At 38.2% G+C, this 24,891-nt stretch overlaps 1 protein-coding gene across 4 annotated transcripts in view; it reads left to right on the top strand.

The window, feature by feature from the left end:
- Aadac (arylacetamide deacetylase) overlaps positions 1–24,891 on the top strand; it is a 57,613-nt gene that overhangs the window by 28,317 nt on the left and 4,405 nt on the right. Inside the window, exons 5-7 of one of the 4 annotated variants that reach the window (XR_005500357.2) lie at positions 1,741–1,865; positions 8,790–9,051; positions 13,239–13,681. Coding sequence is in view for 2 of the 4 variants with exons in the window: in XM_063282424.1 (XP_063138494.1) it covers positions 1,741–2,337 (597 nt within the window). In the remaining 2 variants the exon portion in view is untranslated. 4 annotated transcript variants of the gene reach the window in all.

Consider the following 24,891-nt stretch of genomic DNA (forward strand, 5'->3'; position numbering starts at 1 on the left):
GAAGTGAGAACAGGACCCCCACTGGAGGAATCAGAGAAAGGACTGAAAGAGCTTGAAGGGGCTTGAGACCCCCATATGAACAACAATGCCAACCAACCAGAGCTTCCAGGGACTAAGCCACTACCCAAAGACTATACATGGACTGACCCTGGACTCTGACCTCATAGGTAGCAATGAATAGTCTAGTAAGAGCACCAGTGGAAGGGGAAGCCCTTGGTCCTGCCAAGACTGAACCCCCAGTGAATAGGATTGTTTGGGGAGAACGGTAATGGGGGAGATTGGGGAGGGGAACACCCATATTGAAGGGGAGGGGGAAGGGTTAGGGGGATGTTGGCCTGGAAACTGGGAAAGGGAATAACAATTGAAATGTAAATAAGAAATACCCAAGTTAATAATGGAGAAAAAAAAAGAACTCCAAGCTGGTCCTTGGCAGGTGAGAACATATGAATTTATGAGCATGCTAAAATATTAGAGAAACACCTGGACTGATGTTAGGAAACATTTGTCTTCACAGTACCTCTATATTTTATCTATCTATCTATCTATCTATCTATCTATCTATCTATCTATCTATCTATCTATCTATCTATGTGTGTATATGTGTACATACACACATATATAATATGACAGATTTTACTAGTAAATTTTACTAGTAAAATTGATGACACCAACTACTATAACTATACTATTGATAAGTGGATGATGCCCAAATTAATATTATATCTTTCGGTATCAGAATAAAGAAATTGCACAAAGGAAGTAATTACTAGGTTTACAGTTATCATTTGCTAGACATAATTTGATAATTTTAAGATCCAAATTGTTCATAATATTTCAGGATATTTAATTGCTATGTTTGAATTTTATTTCCCACATACTACTATATTTAAAGAATCCTTTTCATTTCCAGAGAATCAATACTATAAATTCTGTGGTTTGCTCTAATATCCAATAAAACAAATGTCCAAGATGTTCTAGAGTTTGAATCTATACCCTATATGCCTCATGGCTCTAAAAGGCAACCTAGTGAGGTATGCATAAAGAGGCAAATATTTTTCAAACTAATGCAGTATCCAAATGTAAACTTACCCTTTTTTTCCGAACATTTTAAACACATTTATTTTTCCTGTTGTACTATCCTTTATTCTTGTATATGTTCCCACTTCTGTAAGATCAGAATTTTAAATAATTCTGATTCATAATTATTGAATAGCTGTATAAAATATCATAAATATGCTGTACACCATCATAGACTAAAAAGATGGAAAAAATTTCTAAATCTAAAACATTTTGAAGACAAAGAAGTCCCACACAGTTAACTAGAATTCAGTGTTTTGTCTTCCGTACCACGTGCACTACTTAAAGGAACACTTTTGTCTAACATAAGCATTGGAACCTTCTTAGGGTCACAGGTGTGAGAATAAATTGAAGAAATTCCCCTCATTCATTCTACTGAATAGGATATGCATAAACTACCTCACATTTTCTATGTTGGTAGGATAAACTCTCCATGTCAAAGTCAAACAATGCTCATTAACAGTTAAAGCTCTGCTTCTAATCTTCCTTGGTATTTGACTGAAATTAATGCATATTAGTACATATAGACAATATAGAGAACTGGAAAAATGTATGAGATATTTCTGTTGAATCTGATTATCTTATTTCTTCACATTATTTTTAGATTAAAGTATACCTACTAATTAAAATAGTCATTCAAATGCAATTTTAAATCCTTTTCAGATTCTACAGGATCCAGATGTCAAGATCAAACTCAAGGTCCAAGCCTTAATATATCCTGCCCTTCAGGCTCTTGATATGAATGTACCATCACAACAAGAAAATTCACAATACCCACTTTTAACCAGGTCATTATTGATCCGTTTCTGGAGTGAATACTTTACTACAGACCGAGACCTTGAGAAAGCCATGCTTCTCAACCAACATGTACCTGTGGAATTCAGCCATTTGTTACAATTTGTGAATTGGAGTTCCTTGCTCCCTCAGAGATATAAGAAAGGTTACTTTTATAAAACTCCCACTCCTGGTAGTTTGGAGCTGGCTCAAAAGTACCCAGGGTTCACAGATGTAAAGGCATGCCCTCTGTTGGCCAATGACAGTATATTACATCATTTACCTATGACCTATATTATCACTTGTCAGTATGATGTTCTAAGAGATGACGGACTCATGTATGTCAAGCGGCTTCAGAATACTGGAGTTCATGTGACTCATCACCATATTGAAGATGGATTCCATGGAGCACTTACCTTACCTGGTTTGAAAATTACATACAGGATGCAAAATCAGTACTTGAATTGGCTTCACAAAAATCTGTAGCAAAATCTATAAAATGGTTTATTGAAGATATATAAACAACAAAATAAGAAATAAACTAGTAAACATGGTTTTGAGGTTTCACATAAATCATTTGTTGTTTCTAATGAGCTGATAGCTTCCACATTTTGTTACTTTTATTATTAGCAAACATTTTTTTTCATTCCTTATTCCGCATTTACCTACAGACTCATCTTCCAAACAAGAGTTTTATGTGGGTACTGACAATCCAAATTCATGTGTGCATGCTTATGAAATGGGCACTTTATCAATTATCACCATGTACAAATTCCATAACAATTCTGTAGTGCACTTTTATTACCCATTATTATTTTACACATAAGAAAAAGTGAACTTAAATAAGTGAAGTAATAAAATATGTCCTAAATCTAGTACTGTTGGAATAAACATTCATTGTAAGTTTCTACCACAACTTTGATCATTTCGTTCTCAAGTAAAAGACACAAAACATTTATATTTCTAATAAGCCTTAAATCATTAGAGGTAGGCAGATATCAACCCTCTATGCTATTTTGTCAACTTCCCTGTCAATAACCCCGAGATATAACTTTCCATGTTCCACCTGGGCTCCTCCTACTCCAACTAGCCATCTTTATTCAACAAATAGTTTTAAATCAAGGAACAAGGTTTGTAAAACAAAAGCTGGCATATGTGAGAATTCACTTGTCTGTAGCAACTAGACATTGGGATACAGAATTTAGCATTAAAATACATAGCAACAAACCAACCTTCAACAAAATATCAACTGTAAGAATGATACTCAGGTAAATGGCCTATCAACATCGATGGCTTTTTATTTGAGAAACTAATCTCCATTTTATACTTCATTGTTAAAATTAACTTTGGTTTTATTTTCCCTGTGTTTTATTGATTTTAAACTGTATTTCAAAAGAAAACACTAGTATAGCATAATTTACATAGTTTTTAGAGTATGATGCTTACATTAAGTTATTTTAATTTAGATAACATTTTTATCAATTCACCAACAATGAAGAGAATATCATCTTATTAGTTCAAAGTCCATGTGCTCAAAGCAAATGCATTCATTCTGTTCTACTTTCAAACTTCCTAAAGAATAAGGTTTTGCATACAACATTCTTTTTCCAGAACCTTGGACATAGATGCAGAAGGTTGTTACTTTCTGAATTATCTAGTTTCTATTACCACTGACTCAGTAAAAATGTTCTGGATATGTGACTAAAATTCAAGACATTGTATTAATCTCTTATACTCTTGACTTTCTTCTATATTAGTTGTGCGAGCTTGTTTATACTTCTGCTTCTCACACTGGTATAATGGATGCAATGATGCCTCAGTAATACTCAAGTAGCAAAAAAAGTTAAGTAAAGTTTTACATAAGAAATGATTGCTTAACATATTAAGAACTATACAAGTGTATTTCAGGTAAGGAGGTCCTGGGACCTTGCAACCCCCCATCTATATTTCTCAGTTCCCTTAAGTCTGAGGATGACAGGCCTCAAGTCCAGAGACCTCTAACTCCTACTCCACACTCTTACTTAACCAGACCACTTCAGATGTCCAATTTCAGCATGAAAAGCACAAGAAAATCAGTGTACCACATCTCTTCCAAAAAATTACTAATCCTAAATAAGGAACCTGATGAGTGTGACCTGGAAAAATAATCAGACAAATAACTGAAAAGAATAATTGTAACTATGTTCAAACAGCTCAAGTGAGATTTGAATATGCCTGTAGTACAAAGTATTTCAAAATGTACTTTGCTTAAGGTTCTTCAACACTTCAACCTCCCTTCTAGACCACATGACCCGGGGAAAAGAAGAGTAATAGGAAAGGAGTGTTATAGAGCTGTTTAGAAGTAAGTTCCTTGGGGGCTATTCCACCCCTGGTTTTCAGGATACCAGCATGCCAGTTCCATAACTAACACCAAGTACTATTCATCAGTGGTATGGTCCAGTAGAAAAAGCAAGATTTCACCAAATCAGCATGAGTCAGCAGAAGCAGGCAGAGCTAGCCATAATAACACCAGAAGTCTTTTGATAAGTTCTTCTCTATGAAGTGAAGACCAGTGAAGTATTACATGGCAGAGCAATGCAGAAGTCTCCTTTCACTGTTTCTGGGCTTCTATTTATATTCTTTCTGAGCACCACGTGCCCTCTGAAAATTCTGTTTTCAGCAAGATATCACATGCCCTCTCACAAGACAACTTCCAGAAAAACATCACATGACATAACTGAGTTAGTAAAAAAGCAAGAAAATTTCACTTCATATTCTCCTTTCTGTTTTTTCTTTTTAAATGTCTTTTTCTCTAACATTAACAATCTACACTCAATAAAATAATTATGAGGAACAGAAAACTAGAATTTAACATCATATCTTAAATAGGATGATTATGTACAACATATCAAATAATAATCAAATAAAGCAAACTTAAATTTCTATCACTAAACAATAGTCAAGCAAAATAACCTTAAATTTCTATCTATCTATCTATCTTTATCTATCTATCTATCTATCTATCTATCTATCTATCTATCTATCTATCTATCTATCTATATTGTTTTTATTCCGATTTCCTCTTTTCTCCATTATTACATAGAGGAGAAAGAGCCCTGATTTTATTTTGTTTCCTCTATGACCACAACCATAACAACCACCCACTCTATTTGATAACAACCTTAACACATCAAACAGACAAAAACATCCATCCCACCTTTTGGAAGTATGGGAATCATGTTCTACTTGTCTAGAGGCAAGGATATCTTTTGGGTATCCTATGAAATTTGGGATATTGGCCAAATCCCAAGAAAGTTAGCTGTATCTTTTCCAGTCCAGTTTCTGTGTTGTCCAGTCTCTGTGTGATTGATCCTTTGGGTTAGCCCTTTTGAAATTGATTTGCATCCCTATTTTGGAGAGATTAGTAACAGGTAGTCTGTGATAGCGAATCACTTTGGCTATTTTCTTTTGAAGACATTCATGTCTCAGATGATAAGTTTTTCCATGGTCAGATCTAATCTTTATAACTTTTGTTGGGAACCATATTTTCTATTCCATATCTTAAAACAGTTTCCATTCTAATGCCAACTGTCTGATTAAAGGGCAGTAGTAAGAATTTTGATTGTTTTTAAAACCTAGTTATGTGGGCTGGGGATTTAGCTCAGTGGTAGAGCGCTTACCTAGGAAGCGCAAGGCCCTGGGTTCGGTCCCCAGCTCCGAAAAAAAGAACCAAAAAAAAAAAAACCTAGTTATGTTATGTGAATATGTTTTAGTTTTAATCCCAGGTATGGGTTAAGTAATTACTTCAAAGGAGGGACTGGAGAGTAGATCCAAATGAGAAGGGGCACTCTGAGAAGGCTGTTGCTCCCACTAATACTGTGGTTTGTCAAGTAGTTGTAAACAAAGAATAAGAGGAAGAAGTAGAAGTCCTCATCCTGAACACTGGACTCACCTCGAGAAACCTGAGAACCCTAACACTTATCAGCAGGAAGTAGTCTAAGGAGGTTTATGTCCCTTTCCCGTCTAACCTGCTTCCTCTCCTATCTAGTGTTGGGGGTTGAAAGGAGTTGGGGTAGGATAAACGTTAGAATGGAGGTACAGGTATAAGAACACAATAAAGCTGCTAAAACCTATGCTATCGGAAGAGACCTAAGGGACAGAAGAGGCAGTTGGCACATTGTTACCGTTGTGTAAGGGTAGCTTTGACTTGGAACATAAAAAGCATAATGGTTCCTTTAAAAGACTTATTTTAATTTTAATTATGTTTATCTGTATCTGAATAAAGATGTATGCATGTATGTGCCAGCACTTACAGGGTCCAGATGTATCGGTTACTCTCAAGCTGGAGTTATGGGCTGTTGAAGGTTGTTAACGTAAGTGTGGGAAACCAAACTCCGGCCACATACAAGCTCTCTAGGCTCCAGAAGGGTGCTGTCTCATGTTAGCAATACTAGGATAATTACCCTCTGAGCAGAAAGCCAAAGACTATATTGACTTAAATGATTAGCTTAGGATGGGAATTCAAACTATCAAAAATATTAGAAATAAAATAATTAATAATATTTTAAAATATCTTAGTCCAGACTTCTACATACATTACACTAATGTATGAGTCAATCAATCATATCTACTGAGCATACACAGAAGCAGCCCAGGAGTAAAACCTATTTGTCATTGCTGGATATATATCAGTGTAGGTACCCAGATCACTTCCCTACACTGGATTATCAGAGACATGTATGAATGTGACCAGGGTTTGAAACAAAACAAGCATATGAGAGACAACACTCAATAGTTACCTTTTTGTGTCTGTCTTAGTGTGCTTCACTGAACAATTTCTCAGCTTCATCTATGTTTTCGCAAAATAGAAAAGTCTTAGTTATGGGTAAATAAATTAGTCTAGATTTAAATTCATATAAATAGTTATAAGGATGTGAATGCACATGTATGTAAGTGTGTGTGTGAGAGGGGGAGGGAGAAGGAGGAAGAGAGGGGGAGAAAGGGAGAGAGAGCGGGAGAGAGAGAATGTGTATATAAGATATGAAAATCGAAAGACATCATGAGAAGGGTAAAGAGATTTTCAGTAGGAGTGGGCAGAGTAATAGGACACTTGAACCTAAAGGAAGAAAAGTACTGGGTGTGGGAAAGGGCCTCAGCAGAGAGAGTGAGAATGGGAATAGGAACCCAGGAGGAGGATCAACAGATCAACTAAGCAAAGTATCAAAGTATTTTTTAAATACTGAGATGAAACCTATTAAATGGTATTCAGATTTAAACAGAAATGCAAGCTAAAAGTAAATTCAGGCCATTGTGTTCTTTAGTTGCTGAAGATCCACTCTCATCAGCACAAGGAGCTGCTGTGTCTCACAGGCCACAAAACAATACTCAATGTTAATTGGTTTTGAAAAACAGGCAGGAACATTTTTTTCTGCTTATATTGCCATGAAATTAAAATTTTGCAACAATAAAAAGTATGGAAGTTGAAAAATGCATGGAGATTGAGCATGATCCTGGACATTCATTCAACTGAGGCCTCTTGGCCTGCCTGCTTTCTTTGTTTCTTCTGTTCCTCCCTTCTGTCCTTTCTCTCATCCATCCTTCATTTTGGCCTTTCTTTCTCCCTTCATCACTCCATTCCTTTCTTCCTCCCTCCACCTCTTCCTCCTCTTCCTTATTCTTTTGTTTTTATTCTTTTATATGTTGCAAATAAGGGAAAGATTTTATCTTTAAATTTTAAAAGAGTTTATTTTAAATTGTATGCATGTGGTATTTCTGTGTGGGCATATGCAGATGGGTAGGTACCTACTTAGGCCATGAAGTGCATCCAGTTCTCTGGATCGAGAACTACAGGAGGCTCTGGATGATCCAACATGGTTATTGGGAACTGAACTCAAATCCCCACAATGATATGTGTGATTTAGAGTTTGTTTTGGTTTTATGTTTACAGTTGTGATGCTTTTTAAATACATGAATCTACATTGTATGATATTGCTGTAAGTGATCTAATTTTCATTTAGTGTTTGACTTGTTTGTCTATATTTATTTTTATATCATTGTCCCATTTCTTTTGTGTTTAAAGTGTTTCTGTGAGATGGTTCAGCAACTAGGAGCGCATATCATTGTAATTTAATATATCACACCAGTATGGCCAAATCAAAGACATCAAATGAAAAAAACCTAGAAATTAATAATGAAAGTATAAGTATCAAAAATATATAATGAAATGAGTTGGCCAAATAATAATAAAAAAACTTGGAAATATATATTGAGCGACTCAGACATGTTAGAAATTCAAATTGCATTTGCATACAAAATAAATGAAATCTAAAATTATATAAAAATTCTAAAATTCAATGCTATTTTTCTCCTTTACCATAAAAAGTGATCAAATTAAAAACAAAATTATAAATAGTTCCTTGATTTTCCAGACTTGATAAAGAATATCTATGGAGAAAAATCAAATGAAATTATAGAAAGTAGTAAAAATTTGAATGCTTCATTTTAAGAGTGAATAAAATGTATGTTAGTATTCCCATTCAATATTGTACTAAGGATTGTACTTCATATGCATGTTGACAAAAGTGCAAAAGTCTGAAATAAAACAGGGAAAGTTTAACTCTTCCCTATAGAATATGATTATTTGTTCAAAAAATCTTCAAGCAATACAAAGAGTGGATAGAGCTCTGCCAACTCTATATGCAAATATAAATTATCTTTTTTTCTAGTTGATATTAGATGCAAATACTGGTCTTCCTGACTTTTCACTGATAGACACACACACACACACACACACACACACACACACACACACACTCCCCAAATATTGTAATCTGTTTACTAATTGCCTAGCAACATAATATGGCTGTTGGATATTTTAGAGCTTACAGATAGGCTCAATTTCCTTTGCAAAGTTCTTCCTTGTATATCTACAATGTATAATTTTCCTGTTTTTCCCTAAGGAAACTCAAAGTGAGCAGAAAAACGTGTACTGAGGAAATTGTGCAATGGTTTTTAATAGAGGCTAAATGAACTGAAAACTGGACACTGATGTTTTAAAGTACATTTACTGTATTCCCAACATGCAAAGATCAGAGGAAACATTTGAGACAGAAGGAGTATTTGGCTCTCATTGGAAGCTTTTGTACGTACCTCTCTGACAATGCTGGGGAACCTTGGAACTTCCTGTGGATCAACACAGCAACAAAAGCAGCAAAACATTTTGTAAGTTTACAAATTCGTCAACTCTGAGTACTTAATAACTTAATTTGAAATGTTCTTTTTTCTAATAATTATTTTATTTGCCTTAAAGTTTACATTCTTTTTGTTATTATTTTTATAAATTGGTGCCCCCCTCCCTGTCTGCAATTCCATAGTTCCTCATTCCATTCCTCCTCCTCCTTGTCTCCAAGAGGATATCTTCCTTCTCACCCTCCCACTCCACCAGGTCTCCCAACTCCCTGGGGTCTCAAGGGTTAGGTGCATCTTCTCTCACTGAAGACAGACCAGGCAGTCCACTGCTATATATGTGTCTGGGACTCCTATCAGTACTGAATGCTTCCTGGTTGGTGGCTAAGTGTTTGAGAGATCTCAGGTGTCTAGGTTAGTTGAGACTCTTTGTCTTCCTATGGGGTTGTCCCTCCTCAGCTTCTTCTAGATTTTCTCTCATTCAACCACAGGGGTCCCTGACTTCAGCTCAGTGGTTGGATGTAATATCTGAGTTTGTATCAGTCAGCTGCTTATTGGGCCTCTTGGAGGAAAGCCATTCTAGGCTCCTGCCTGTAAGCACACCATACCTTCATAACAGTGTCAGACCTTAGATCCTTCTCTTGAGATGGATCCCAAGTGAGACTGGTCACTGGATCACCTTTCTCTTGGTCTCTTCTCCATTTTTTTCTCTGCAGTTCTTTTAGACAGGAACAGTTCTGTGTCAGAGTTTTTGACTATGGGATGGCAACCCCATCCTTCCACTTGATGCCCTGTCTTTCTACTGGAGGTGGACTACAAGCTCCCTGTCCCCACTCTTAGAAATTCCATCTAAGGTCCCTTTCTTTGAGTTCTGAGCATCTCTTACCTCCCAGGTCTCTGGTACATTCTGAAGGATCTCCCTACTTCCCACCTCCCCCAAGGTTGCATATTTCCATTCATTCTGCTAGCCTTCAGGGCTTCTTTCCTCACTCCCCATATACCTGATCTTCTTCCCCTTTTCCTCTTCCTCTCCCCTCTTCCACCCAGGTCCCTTCATCCCTTTATCTCCCATGATGCTTTTTTTCTCCCTCCCAAGACGTATAGAAGAATCTTCACTTGGGCCCTTCTGCTTGTTAATCTTCTTGAGTTCTATGGACTGTACCCTATGTACTCCACACATTTTTGGCTAATATCCTTTCATTACTGAGTATATACCACACATGTTCTTTTGGGTCTGAGTTACCTCACTCAGCATGATATTTTCTAATTCCATACATTTGCCTGCAAAATTGTCTTGGAAGTTTTAGGTTGAAGGTTGTTTGCTGACTCTCTCTCTCTCTCTCTCTCTCTCTCTCTCTCTCTCTGTGTGTGTGTGTGTGTGTGTGTGTGTGTGTGTGTGTGTATGTTTGCACTAGAAATTAAACTCAAGGACTTGCACATATTAAGCAAGTGGTCTACATTGAACAATATTCCACTCAATTTTAACTATTCTTAATGCAGACATTTAAGAGGAAGGATATGGAAAAATTCTAGTCAAATAAATTCTTAATTTATATTAGTAACAAATGTATTAGCTAAAATAAACAAACAACAACAAAATGCCTTATATTGTGTTCCATACAAAATAAATACTAGAAGAAAATCCTGAAAAATAAATTTCAAGATAGGTAGAGCTAAGACACACTATGTTTTTTCTGAAAAGACTTTGTTGTAATAAACTGTAAAAATGCAGTAATTGAAATATTTGGTATCACAGTTAATTTGTAAAAATACCACAGGCCCTAGACAAATATGGTTATACAGGTGAGCTTTGGCCTGTTCTAGCTACCTACCCATTACTCTAGCTATCTACTTGTGGTTCTTTTCTAGTAAAAAAAATTACTTCATTTCTTGAATATACACATAGTTCCAGACTTAGCTCAGGATATGCTAACTATTGCACCCTGGTGATGACCCAGATACCCATCTATTCTTAATGTCCTTTTATTACCAGAAAATCTAACTTTGGCCATGCAGATTGTGGTCTAGAGAAGTGACTGCCCATGATCCCTCATGAATCTGGAACTTATGCTTCCAGTTCTACCCAGGTGTGATAATATTCCTTGGGAGACATAAACAAATGTCTTCTCCCTTCAGATAGGGAAACAAAGACAGAACAGTGTACACACATGCTAAAATTCTACTTTGTGGACCAAGGAGGTGTTTTAGAGCTGCTTACAGGAACATAGGTAAGAGATTCCTTACAAAAGTAGAAATGCCTCAAAGGCAGTTACATCACTGAAGCCTATCCCAGTGTAAGTGATAGTGGATTAAGGCTGGAAACCTTATGCCTAATATTCTTTCCATGTCACTCAGTTGGCCTGAGGTTCCAGAAAGCTCAGCTAATCTCTGCCTCTTCCAGCCTGATCTATTCGTCTCAACTGCTCTCCGTCAACTCAACTTGTGTCACTGTGATTCCTTATTGCTTACTCATGTGTAGGAGGAAGAGTCCTAGTGAACTGGGTAGTTTCTGAGACTTACTGAAGCCACTGAATTCCTGAGCTTAGAGAGTTTCTCTTCAAGATAGGATTTTTTACCCTTAGGACATTGTGTTGTTTCACCTCCCTGATAACAGTCTGTCTTACAGTACAATGTTGACCTCCTCTTTAACGTCTTATGTTTTATGAGCTTCCCTCCTAGATAAAAGGTTTTCATTAAAGAAACTGTGACACAATACCCAGGTAGCTTATCTTCTGCACTTGCCCAAGCAGACCCAGGGAAGAGTCTCACATTCACGCCCTTTCTTGGTTACCACTGAACTAGAATCCCACCCAGCACTCTAATCAAAACAATCAATGTGGAACCTTTGGGAGACTGACATACAAGCTCTTCATACTTTATTTGAAATCAGCCAAGCTTGAACAACAGCAAAGCCAGAGCCAAACTTTCACTCAACAAAGGCAGTATATTAACTCATATCAGGCACACAATGAGAAAGTCTACAAGTCCAGACCCTCCAACAAAACCAAAAGCAGCATGAAAGGCTAAAACAATGATGCCCCAATTGAGTCCTATAGCCAAGTTCTCCAGGAATAACTACCCACATGAACCTCAGGATATGAGTTTAAAAGAGAAATCATAAACATAATTGATGATTTAAAAAGAGCATGAACAAAAATTTCAGCAAGTAAAGAGAATGGGAATTAAATCCCAAGTGAAATGTAAAGAAATAAAAATAGAAGTCTGCCTGAGCCTATGCTATATGTGCCATACTCATCATTCAGGGCCAGCCAAGACTGAACATCCAATACATCAGCCTAGATTAAGCCCTCTAAACACTATTCCCACTCTACAGGTACTGGCCCTGATTGTACATCTTTTATATCTGAAATACAAACTTTGCTTGGCCCTAGTCACCTATCCTATGTACCAACTCACCCTACTGAGACTGCTGGTATCTAGCTCAATCATGACCTATCTAAATTCCAGAATTAGCCGAATTGCACATCCGGTGTGCTTGTTCAGTCTGATGAATTTCCCTAAGTCTAGCTCACCTGAACCATAGCCAACCACCTAGCATAACCTGAAATGCACATTTGTGTGGGGCCCTCAGTTGTCTTTCTGGCCTTGCCTCTGTGTTATAGTAATCAGACTATACAGAGGTACCTTTTAGAGCTCACAGAGATTTTACTGCTGTTATTTTCAATTTTAGATCTTACATCCTAGAAAAGTCAGTAATACATTATAAGTGTACTTGGAGGAGGAGGAGGAGGAGGGAGATTCTCATAGGCATACAACTCTTTAAGTCTTGCTGCATCACTTAGAAATTAGCAGTCAACAAACCTGATTATTAGGGACTTGTACCTCTGTCTGCCACTGTTCAGGAACATAACAGAGGTTCATCTACAAAAATCTGAAAAGCAATTATTATTTTTTATGTTTTAACGATGTATTAAAGCTTTATTATAGACACCGGGTCTGGTTAATTTTAATGTCATTATTTATTTACAAGATCTTTGCAAAGAACTTGCAAATTAAAAATCAAGAAAAAGCTACAGCAACAGAAACCAGACCTAAATTCTATATCTCAATGAATTTCTATATAGTTAAAATTTTAAAAAAAAAGATCATGAAACAACAAGGTGACCCATCTATTTTTAACTTACGTACCTGCTACTCTGCCAAAAGTCATTCTCTGCAATAGATTTTCTAGCATGGTCTTTAACGTTTTACTTTACTTTCAGATCTCTGGAACTCTGAAGGTTTTAGAAGTGCACATACTATTTAAGACTTAAGACATTTCATAGGAGAGCTCAAGGCTGGCATAAAGTTCACATAAAGAAAAAGAAGAATGACTCCTGGTGATGAAAATTGGTGTAATTTTAGGAGACATAGACGGAATATGACAAAAAAGTTTGTCCTTTTATTTGAAGAGTCACTGGTCGATTGGCTTCACTTCTTTTCCCTCGGATTAATTCAGAACATGACCTGTTGCTGGGAGGAGCTGATGGTTTTGAGAGGCTGAGCTTTGCCAAGCCCATAATGATGCACCCCTGTCCTAGGGAGGACTGAGCTTTCTGCAAGCAGCTTGTAATAAACACGCAAGTAGCTTGCCTACACACATTGCAACCTGTTCCCCTCCCTCTGAGGTAGTACCTAATAAAAGACATTATGGAAATCTTACAAAGCAGATGCAGAGCTCCTTCCAGAGATGGCAGACTGAAGAATGGGTGAGGAGCCACTTTTTGAACGCATCCTCTTCTCATAGTTCTTAGCCTCTAATGGTCATTTCTTCCTTATGGGGAGGAGATTCAAAAACAAGTCAAAGGAAAAAGAAAATGAAAACTTACCTAGTCCAAGCCCCTATAAGCACAGAAACCCAGTGAGTTTTCATTTTCCCACATCCCTTAAGACAGTGCAGAATCTAGCCTTAATTACGTTAACAGAGGATTTATTTTATTTTTTTAATTTTGACTGTGGTATTGGTAGCATAATATATTTATCTTACTCCTATTTATTCACTTGTTTATTTTTCACTAGACATCAATTCAGTTTTCTGTTTTCTTTCAGTGGAATATACTGTATATAACCATTTACTCTGCTGTCTTAGAAACCAGAAGATATGGCCTTTTACATTTATACTGTTATGTAATTATAATCAAAACTTTTACCAGGGCCTTGAACAAGTTTAGTATTTTTAGAAAGTAAATAAAATTATAAAAGCATTATGAGACATGGTGCTATTTAAGGAATTGAGACATCATGTTAAGGAATTAGTTCATCTCTTTTGCCCCCTTGTGGTTGTAAAAGGCTATTGCCCAGCATACACTGAAATGAAGGTAAGAGTCTTAGAATACATACCCAATAATTTCATGTTTGTATATTTCAATATGACTTTAAAGAAAATATATATACTTCCTTAGTAGAGAAATGATTTCAAATTATAAATATCAACAAAAATTTCTGAATGAAGATTTATATACTTCTTACATTTTAAGAAGCCAGTGGTGTCTGAATCTTTTTTAAAATCCAAAGCAACTTTCTCTATTCTTTTTGTTTTTTTATTAACTTGAGTATTTCTTATATACATTTCGAGTGTTATTCCCTTTCCCGGTTTCCGGGCAAACATCCCCCTCCCCCCTCCCCTTCCTTATGGGTATTCCCCACCCAACCCTCCCCCCATTGCCGCCCTCCCCCCAACAGTCTAGTTCACTGGGGGTTCAGTCTTAGCAGGACCCAGGGCTTCCCCTTCCACTGGTGCTCTTACTAGGACAGTCACTGCTACCTATGAGGTCAGAGTCCAGGGTCAGTCCATGTATATTCTTTAGGTAGTGGCTTAGTCCCTGGAAGCTCTGGTTGCTTGGCATTGTTGTTCATATGGGGTCTCGAGCCCCTTCAAGCTCTTCCAGTTCTTTCTCTGATTCCTTCAACGGGGGTCCTATTCTCAGTTCAGTGGTTTGCTGCTGGCATTCGCCTCTGTATTTGCTGTATTCTGGCTGTGTCTCTCAGGAGCAATCTACATCCGGCTCCTGTCAGTCTGCACTTCTTTGCTTCATCCATCTTGTCTAATTAGGTGGCTGGATATGATGGGGCACATGTGGGGCAGGCTCTGAATGGGTTGATCATCCGTCTTGAGTTTCATTTGTTCTAGGCAATCTAGGGTAATTTAAGAATTTGGGCTAATAGCCACTTATCAGTGAGTGCATACCATGTATGTCTTTCTGTGATTGGGTTAGCTCCCTCGGGATGATATTTTCCAGTTCCAACCATTTGCCTACGAATTTCATAAACTCGTTGTTTTTGATAGCTGAGTAATATTCCATTGTGTAGATGTACCATATTTTCTGTATCCATTCCTCTGTTGAAGGGCATCTGGGTTCTTTCCAGCTTCTGGGTATTATAAATAAGGCTGCGATGAACATAGGGGAGCACGTGTCTTTTTTATATGTTGGGGCATCTTTTGGGTATATGACCAAGAGAGGTATAGCTGGATCCTCAGGCAGTTCAATGTCCAATTTTCTGAGGAACCTCCAGACTGATTTCCAGAATGGTTGTACCAGTCTGCAATCCCACCAACAATGAAGGAGTGTTCCTCTTTCTCCACATCCTCGCCAGCATCTGCTGTCACCTGAGTTTTTTAAACTTAGCCATTCTCACTGGTGTGAGGTGAAATCTCAGGGTTGTTTTGATTTGCATTTCCCTTATGACGATGTTGAACATTTCTTTAGGTGTTTCTCAGCCATTCGGCATTCCTCAGCTGTGAATTCTTTGTTTAGCTCTGAACCCCATTTTTTAATAGGGTTATTTGTCTCCCTGCGGTCTAACTTCTTGAGTTTTTTGTATATTTTGGATATAAGGCCTCTATCTGTTGTAGGATTGGTAAAATCTTTTCCCTATCTGTTGGTTGCCGTTTTGTCCTAACCACAGTGTCCTTTGCCTTACAGAAGCTTTGCAGTTTTATGAGATCCCATTTGTCGATTCTTGATCTTAGAGCATAAGCCATTGGTGTTTTGTTCAGGAAATATTTTCCAGTGCCCATGTGTTCCAGATGCTTCCCTAGTTTTTCTTCTATTAGTTTGAGTGTGTCTGGTTTGATGTGGAGGTCCTTGATCCACTTGGACTTAAGCTTTGTACAGGGTGATAAGCATGGATCGATCTGCATTCTTCTACATGTTGACCTCCAGTTGAACCAGCACCATTTGCTGAAAATGCTATCTTTTTTTCCATTGGATGGTTTTGGCTCCTTTGTCAAAAATCAAGTGCCCATAGGTGTGTGGGTTCATTTCTGGGTCTTCAATTCTATTCCATTGGTCTATCTGTCTGTCTCTGTACCAATACCATGCAGTTTTTATCACTATTGCTCTGTAATACTGCTTGAGTTCAGGGATAGTGATTCCCCCTGAAGTCCTTTTATTGTTGAGGATAGCTTTAGCTATCCTGGATTTTTTGTTATTCCAGATGAATTTGCAAATTGTTCTGTCTAACTCTTTGACGAATTGGATTGGTATTTTGATGGGGATTGCATTGAATCTGTAGATCGCTTTTGGTAAAATGGCCATTTTTACTATATTAATCCTGCCAATCCATGAGCATGGGAGATCTTTCCATCTTCTGAGGTCTTCTTCAATTTCTTTCTTCAGTGTCTTGAAGTTCTTATTGTACAGATATTTTAATTGCTTGGTTAAAGTCACACCGAGGTACTTTATATTATTTGGGTCTATCATGAAGGATGTCGTTTCCCTAATTTCTTTCTCGGCTTGTTTCTCTTTTGTGTAGAGGAAGGCTACTGATTTATTTGAGTTAATTTTATACCCAGCCACTTTGCTGAAGTTGTTTATCAGCTTTAGTAGTTCTCTGGTGGAACTTTTGGGATCACTTAAATATACTATCATATCATCTGCAAATAGTGATATTTTGACTTCTTCTTTTCCGATCTGTATCCCCTTGACCTCCTTTTGTTGTCTGATTGCTCTGGTTAGAATTTCAAGAACTATATTGAATAAGTAGGGAGAGAGGGGGCAGCCTTGTCTAGTCCCTGATTTTAGTGGGATTGTTTCAAGTTTCTCTCCATTTAGTTTAATGTTAGCAACTGGTTTGCTGTATATGGCTTTTACTATGTTTAGGTATGGGCCTTGAATTTCTATTCTTTCCAGGACTTTTATCATGAAGGGGTGTTGAATTTTGTCAAATGCTTTCTCAGCATCTAATGAAATGATCATGTGGTTTTGTTCTTTCAGTTTGTTTATATAATGGATCACGTTGATGGTTTTCCGTATATTAAACTATCCCTGCATGCCTGAGATGAAACCTACTGGATCATGGTGGATGATTGTTTTGATGTGCTCTTGGATTCGGTTTGCCAGAATTTTATTGAGTATTTTTGCATCGATATTCGAAATTGGTCTGAAGTTCTCTTTCTTTGTTGGGTCTTTGTGTGGTTTAGGTATAAGAGTAATTGTGGCTTCATAGAAGGAATTCGGTAGGGCTCCATCTGTTTCAATTTTGTGGAATAGTTTGGATAATATTGGTATAAGGTCTTCTATGAAGGTTTGATAGAATTCTGCACTAAACCCGTCTGGACCTGGGCTCTTTTTGGTTGGGAGACCTTTAATGACTGCTTCTATTTCCTTAGGAGTTATGGGGTTGTTTAACTGGTTTATCTGTTCCTGATTTAACTTCGGTACCTGGTATCTGTCTAGGAAATTGTCCATTTCCTGCAGATTTTCAAGTTTTGTTGAATATAGGCTTTTATAGTAAGATCTGATGATTTTTTGAATTTCCTCTGAATCTGTAGTTAGGTCTCCCTTTTCATTTCTGATTTTGTTAATTTGGAAACACTCTCTGTGTCCTCTCCTTAGTCTGGCTAAGAGTTTATCTATCTTGTTGATTTTCTCAAAGAACCAACTTTTGGTTCTGTTGATTCTTTCTATGGTCCTTTTTGTTTCTTCTTGGTTGATTTCAGCTCTGAGTTTGATTATTTCCTGCCTTCTACTCCTCCTGGGTGTATTTGCTTCTTTTTGTTCTAGATCTTTTAGGTGTGCTGTCAAGCTGCTGACATATGCTCTTTCCTGTTTCTTTCTGCAGGCACTCAGCGCTATGAGTTTTCCTCTTAGCACAGCTTTCATTGTGGCCCATAAGTTTGGGTATGTTGTACCTTCATTTTCATTAAATTCTAAAAAGTTTTTAATTTCTTTCTTTATTTCTTCCTTGACCAGATTATCATTGAATAGAGCTTTGTTCAATTTCCACGTGTATGTGGGCATTCTTCCCTTATTGTTATTAAAGACCAGTTTTAGGCCATGGAAGTGTGATAGCACGCATGCAATTATTTCTATCTTCCTGTACCTGTTGAGGCCCGTTTTTTGACCAATTATATGGTCAATTTTGGAGAACGTACCATGAGGAGCTGAGAAGAAGGTATATCCTTTTGCTTTAGGATAGAATGTTCTATAAATATCCGTTAAGTCCATTTGGCTCATGACTTCTCTTAGTCTGTCTACGTCTCTGTTTAATTTCTGTTTCCATGATCTGTCCATTGATGAGAGTGGGGTGTTGAAATCTCCTACTATTATTGTGTGAGGTGCAATGTGTGTTTTGAGCTTTAGTAAGGTTTCTTTTACGTATGTAGGTGCCCTTGTATTTGGGGCATAGATATTTAGGATTGAGAGTTCATCTTGGTGGATTTTTCCTTTGATGAATATGAAGTGTCCTTCCTTATCTTTTTTGATGACTTTTAGTTGAAAATTGATTTTGTTTGATATTAGAATGGCTACTCTAGCTTGCTTCTTCCGACCATTTGCTTGGAAAGTTGTTTTTCAGCCTTTCACTCTGAGGTAGTGTCTGTCTTTGTCTCTGAGGTGTGTTTCCTGTAGGCAGCAGAATGCAGGGTCCTCGTTGTGTATCCAGTTTGTTAATCTATGTCTTTTTATTGTGGAGTTGAAGCCATTGACGTTGAGAGATATTAAGGAATAGTGATTATTGCTTCCTGTTATATTCATATTTGGATGTGAGGTTATGTTTATTTGCTTTTCTTCTCTTTGTTTTGTTGCCAAGATGATTAGTTTCTTGCTTCTTCTAGGGTATAGCTTGCCTCCTTATGTTGGGCTTTACCATTTATTATCCTTTGTAGTGCTGGATTTGTAGAAAGATATTGTGTAAATTTGGTTTTGTCATGGAATATCTTGGTTTCTCCATCTATGTTAATTGAGAGTTTTGCAGGATACAGTAACCTGGGCTGGCATTTGTGTTCTCTTAGGGTCTGTATGACATCAGTCCAGGATCTTCTGGCCTTCACAGTTTCTGGCGAAAAGTCTGGTGTGATTCTGATAGGTCTGCCTTTATATGTTACTTGACCTTTTTCCCTTACTGCTTTTAATATTCTTTCTTTATTTTGTGCGTTTGGTGTTTTGACTATTATGTGACAGGAGGTGTTTCTTTTCTGGTCCAATCTATTTGGAGTTCTGTAGGCTTCTTGTATGCCTATGGGTATCTCTTTTTTTAGGTTAGGGAAGTTTTCTTCTATGATTTTGTTGAAGATATTTACTGGTCCTTTGAGCTGGGAGTCTTCACTCTCTTCTAAACCTATTATCCTTAGGTTTGATCTTCTCATTGAGTCCTGGATTTCCTGTATGTTTTGGACCAGTAGCTTTGTCTGCTTTACATTATCTTTGACAGTTGAGTCAATGATTTCTATGGAATCTTCTGCTCCTGAGATTCTCCCTTCCATCTCTTTTATTCTGTTGGTGAAGCTTGTATCTACAGCTCCTTGTCTCTTCTTTTGGTTTTCTATATCCAGGGTTGTTTCCATGTGTTCTTTCTTGATTGCTTCTATTTCCATTTTTAATTCCTTCAACTGTTTGATTGTGTTTTCCTGGAATTCTCTCAGGGATTTTTGCGTCTCCTCTCTATGGGCTTCTAATTGTTTATTTATGTTTTCCTGGAATTCTTTCAGGGATGTTTGCGATTCCTCTCTGTAGGCTTCTACTTGTTTATTAATATTTTCCTGTGTTTCTCTAAGGGAGTTTTTCACGTCTTTCTTGAAGTCCTCTAGCATCATGATCAAATATGATTTTGAAACTAGATCTTGCTTTTCTGGTGTGTTTGGATATTCCATGTTTGTTTTGATGGGAGAATTGGGCTCCGATGGTGCCATGTAGTCTTGGTTTCTGTTGCTTGGGTTCCTGCGCTTGCCTCTCACCATCAGATTATCTCTAGTGTTACTTTGTTCTGCTATTTCTGACAGTGGCTAGTCTGCCCTATAAGCCTGTGTGTCAGGAGTGCTGTAGACCTGTTTTCCTGTTTTCTTTCAGCCTGTTATGGGGACAGAGTGTTCTGCTTTCGGGTGTGTAGTTTTTCCTCTGTACAGGTCTTCAGCTGTTCCTGTGGGCCTGTGTCTTGAGTTCACCAGGCAGGTCACTTGCAGCAGAATAGTTGGTCTTACCTGTGGTCCTGATGCTCAAGTTCGCTTGCGGGGTGTTGCCCTCGAGCTCTCTGCGGCGGCAGCAACCAGGAAGATCTGCGCTGCCCTTTCCGGGAACTTCAGTGCACCAGGGTTCCAGATGGCGTTTGGTGTTTTCCTCTGGCGTCTGAGATGTCTGTGCAGAGTGCAGTCTCTTCTGGTTTCCCAGGCGTGTCTGCCTCTCTGAAGGTTTAGCTCTCCCTCCCATGGGATTTGGGTACAGAGAACTGTTTATCCGGTCTGTTTCCTTCAGGTTCCTGTGGTGTCTCAGGCACAGGGGTCCTGCCGCTCCTGGGCCCTCCCCTACGGGAACCCAGTGGCCTTATACAGTTTTCTCTTGGGCCAGGGATGTGGGCAGTGGTGGGCAGTGTTGGTGGTCTCTTCCGCTCTGCAGCCTCAGGAGTGCCCACCTGACCAGGCGGTGGGGTCTCTCTCCCATGGGGTCTGGGAGCAGAGAGCTGCTGCGGGCCGGGATCCACGGGTGTGGGACTCCCGGTAAACACAGGAGGTGCCCAGTCCTAGAGGAATTCTGCCTCTGTGTGTCCTGAGTTCACCAGGCAGGTCTCTTGCAGCAGAAAAGTTGGTCTTACCTGTGGTCCCGAGGCTCAAGTTTCCTCGCGGGGTGCTGCCCACGAGCTCTCTGTGGCGGCAGCAACCAGGAACAAATTTCTCTATTCTTAAATGTTTTTTAGCTCCTAATAAGAAAAGAAAGCTGAGTAGATTTGAGTATAGCCTTTTATCATCCCCTTTTATAATAACATCATTTCTCTCTCCTCTTTCCAAGCCATTTCATATTCATATACCTTCCCCTCTCTCTTTCAAATTCAGGACCAATTTTGCAATAGTTGTTAAAAAATTGCTTGTGTGTGTGTGTGTGTGTGTGTGTGTGTGCACGCGTGTGTGTGTACCAAAATATACCCTGCTCAATCTGTATAATGTTACTCGTATGTATTTTTTTTTACTATTTATTATTATATATAAGTTCACTGTAAATGTCTTCGGACACACTATAAGAGGGCATTGGATCCCATTACAGATGGTTTTGAGCCACCATGTGGTTGCTGAGAATTGAACTCACAATCTCTGAAAGAGCAGCTGGTGCTCTTAAACGCTGAGCCATTTCTCCAGCCTGTGGATGTATGTTTTCAAAACATTCAAATGTTTCCTGATCATTAGGAACTAGATAGGCCAATTGGTGCACTCATCCCTGGAGGAGACCAATTCTACACCCATCATCATTCCTTAATTGTTTATAGCTCTAAGACCTACAAAGGAAACATGGCTAAAGTCTCATTAACATGGCTGCCTAGGCATGAGCTGAACAAGCACAACAGTAGCTATAACATAGAGGGAAGAAAGACCACAGAGACTCAACATTAATTATGTTCTGTAGAGTTTAAGACTTTTCCCTTAGTCTATTTACAGAAATCAGAATACTGAGACAATTGCAAGAACTGCCACATGGTGCAGCCTGGCAGGTGGCCTCTCCCAGGTGCCTTTCCCAGGTGGCCTTTTGCATTTCTTTAATGTACCATAGATGGCTTTAGAAAACATTTATGATTTTCTGAAAAAAAAATTCCAACTGAGTTATTTTTATCCGAGGGAGCAAGAGGCAAATTATACAGCCACCAGAGTGTGTTGTAATCAATAGTGCAAGACAGATTCAGATTCTGGCAGACAGTGTCAGCCCTGGGTAGCTTAACTTTTAAATGTTCAGACTTAAGGGCTGTAAAAACTGTACAGTGATAATTTCCTTATGATACGTTTTGGAAACTAATAGCTAAATACGACTAGTGTCCTTTGATTGTCAAAATTTGACTGTTTAAACAGGCAGCCTCTAAGCTACAATATCATAAGTCAATATTATCCATAACTTAGTTTTTCTTATTCATGTTTCATCTTACTTTCTCCAGTATACCCTCTCCTCTTGTGAGTTACAGCATATGCTGTTAATTTTTCCTTTTAAGTAGCACAATAGATTTTCAGCTTTCTGGGTTTGGGTGGGTTAAATGACTTTTTAAATGAGATAAATAAAATAATGAACACAAACATTATGCATAATTAAGGTGTCATCTTCCCAATGTGAACAGAAGTTCTGTAGCAGCAGAGGGGGATTTATCTCTGGCTATGTTAAAAATTCTACAACGTTAACTGATGAAACTACCGTGATTGTGGGGAATTGGAGGGTCACAGGCATAGAGCCCAATTATCTTGAGCTATCTTTAGCCTCTCAAAAGTCATTCCCATTTAACATGTTTCACCCAACATTGTATGCTTGGCAGGGGAAACAATTACAATGTGTAAATGGATCATTAGTGTCTACAAACCCAAAAGCAAAGAATGTCATCAGCTATCATTTGAGACCCATAATAGAGATTCCCCCATTTACTGTAACATACTTTTAAAGTGTATTGACATATTTCCTTTGTTCTGTTATTACAAATCTGTTATTATTTGGAACATGGAATTCCAGATAACCTGGATCCATGTTCCCAGACCATGGCTAGTCATAATGGCTCCATAACAAAGTGTCTCTTATGCCCTGTAAGCTGAGAGTAGAGTTTTTGAATCAGCACGGTCATGTCAAAAAATTCACTATAACAATAGCCATTTTTTCTTTAAAATAATTATTGAAAATAGAATCTTCTCTCATACAATATATCCCAACCAACAGGCTGCCTTCTTCCACTCTTCTTGGCTTCCCCTTAATTCCCCTCTTCACACCAAATCCCCTCTCCACCTGTTTCCTCTTCAGAGAAGAACCAGCCTTCAAGAGACAACAGTCCAAAAAAAAGATGTAATAAAATCAGGCAAAGGCCATCATATCAAGGATAGCAAAGGCAACCCAATTGGAGGGGAATGTACCAAGAGTTAGAGACCACTGTTAGGTATCCCACAAGACCAGTGAGCTAATATTCAAAATCAAAATCCAAGGTAAACCAAAGGATACAAACTATGCGATATGTACCTGCAGGTACACCCAGAATCCATACAAATACCCAAACACCATTTTCTTTTCATTTTAGGGAGAGCTTCAGCCTATAAAGCTTTGGTTATTCCAAGCAAGGTTCCATCAATTATTGGAACTCAGTTTTCTCATCTATAAAATAACAGTATAAGACCTGGTAAATTACTTAGTAACATACGCTGGTCTCTTTCTCTCTTGCTTTCTTTTGTGACTATAGTTCCCATACTGAAGAGTCTTCATGACTTGTTTTCATAATTGTGATGTTCTAAGCATACATCTGAATTGGATAGAGTTTGGTTGAGTACCTGCGCTGAGCTTGCAGATGGTTTGAGTTCTAACAAGGAGTTTCTCAATACTCATTTCTGGGACTTTGTGGTCTTCAAAGGTATTTTGATAGCGCACTGCTTCAAAGTTGAGAAACCTTTCTCAAATTATTTGACAATATTTTCCCTTGATAAGTTGAGTTACCAGCGGAATGCAACTTATTGTACAACAGAAACAAATTTGTTTTTCTCTATGTTTTGAGCTCACAGCAATTATAGCCTTTGAAAAAAATGAAATGAGCCAACTAAGGTGAGACAGGAGGTTCCTCAGAAAATTGGACATAGTTTTACCTGAGGACCATGCTATACCACTCCTGGGCATATACCCAAAAGATACTCTAACATATTACAAGAACACATGCTCCACTATGTTCATAGCAGCCTTATTTACAATAGCCAGAAGCTGGAAAGAACCCAGATGTCTCTCAACAGAGGAATGGATACAGAAAATGTGGTGCATTTACACAATGCTGTACTACCCAGCTATTCAAAACAATGACTTCATGAAATTCTTAGGCAAACAGATGGAACTTGAAATTATCAAACTGAGTGAGGTAACCCAGTCACAAAAGAAAAAACATGGTATGTACTCAATGGTAAGTGGATATTAGCCAAAAAAACAAAAGAGCTCAGAATACCCATGCTACAACTCACAGACCATATGAAACTCAAAAAAGAAGGAAGACCACACCAAAGTGTGAGTCCTACTCAGAAGGAAGAAGAAACTATTCTCCAGATTTAGAGGGAAAATGGGATCTGGGAGGGAGAGAGGAGGGGGGAGGGGAAAAGGAGGACCAGTTCAGATACAGGAGGAGATGTAGGACAAGTACAGAGGGTCAGGAGTTTGAAAGGAGGTATGTAGCAGTGGGGAGGGAGAACTGGGGGGTAGCCACTAGAAAGTTACAGATGCCAGGAACCCAAGAGGCTCCCATGACCCAACAGGGAGGCCATTAGCCGAAATACCCAACCAAAGGGAAATAGTACCTTAAGAGACCATATCCAGTGGATAGACATGGCAACCCAACCACATCAAAATATTAATCCAGAATTCCTCCTTTCAAAAAGCACTGCAAGGACAAACTGTAGAGCAGATATTGAAGGACAAACCATTCAGAGACCACCTTATTTAGGGATCCATCCCACCTGCA

This window comes from Rattus norvegicus, chromosome 2 (assembly GCF_036323735.1).
Source record: "Rattus norvegicus strain BN/NHsdMcwi chromosome 2, GRCr8, whole genome shotgun sequence".
NCBI lineage: Eukaryota > Metazoa > Chordata > Mammalia > Rodentia > Muridae > Rattus > Rattus norvegicus.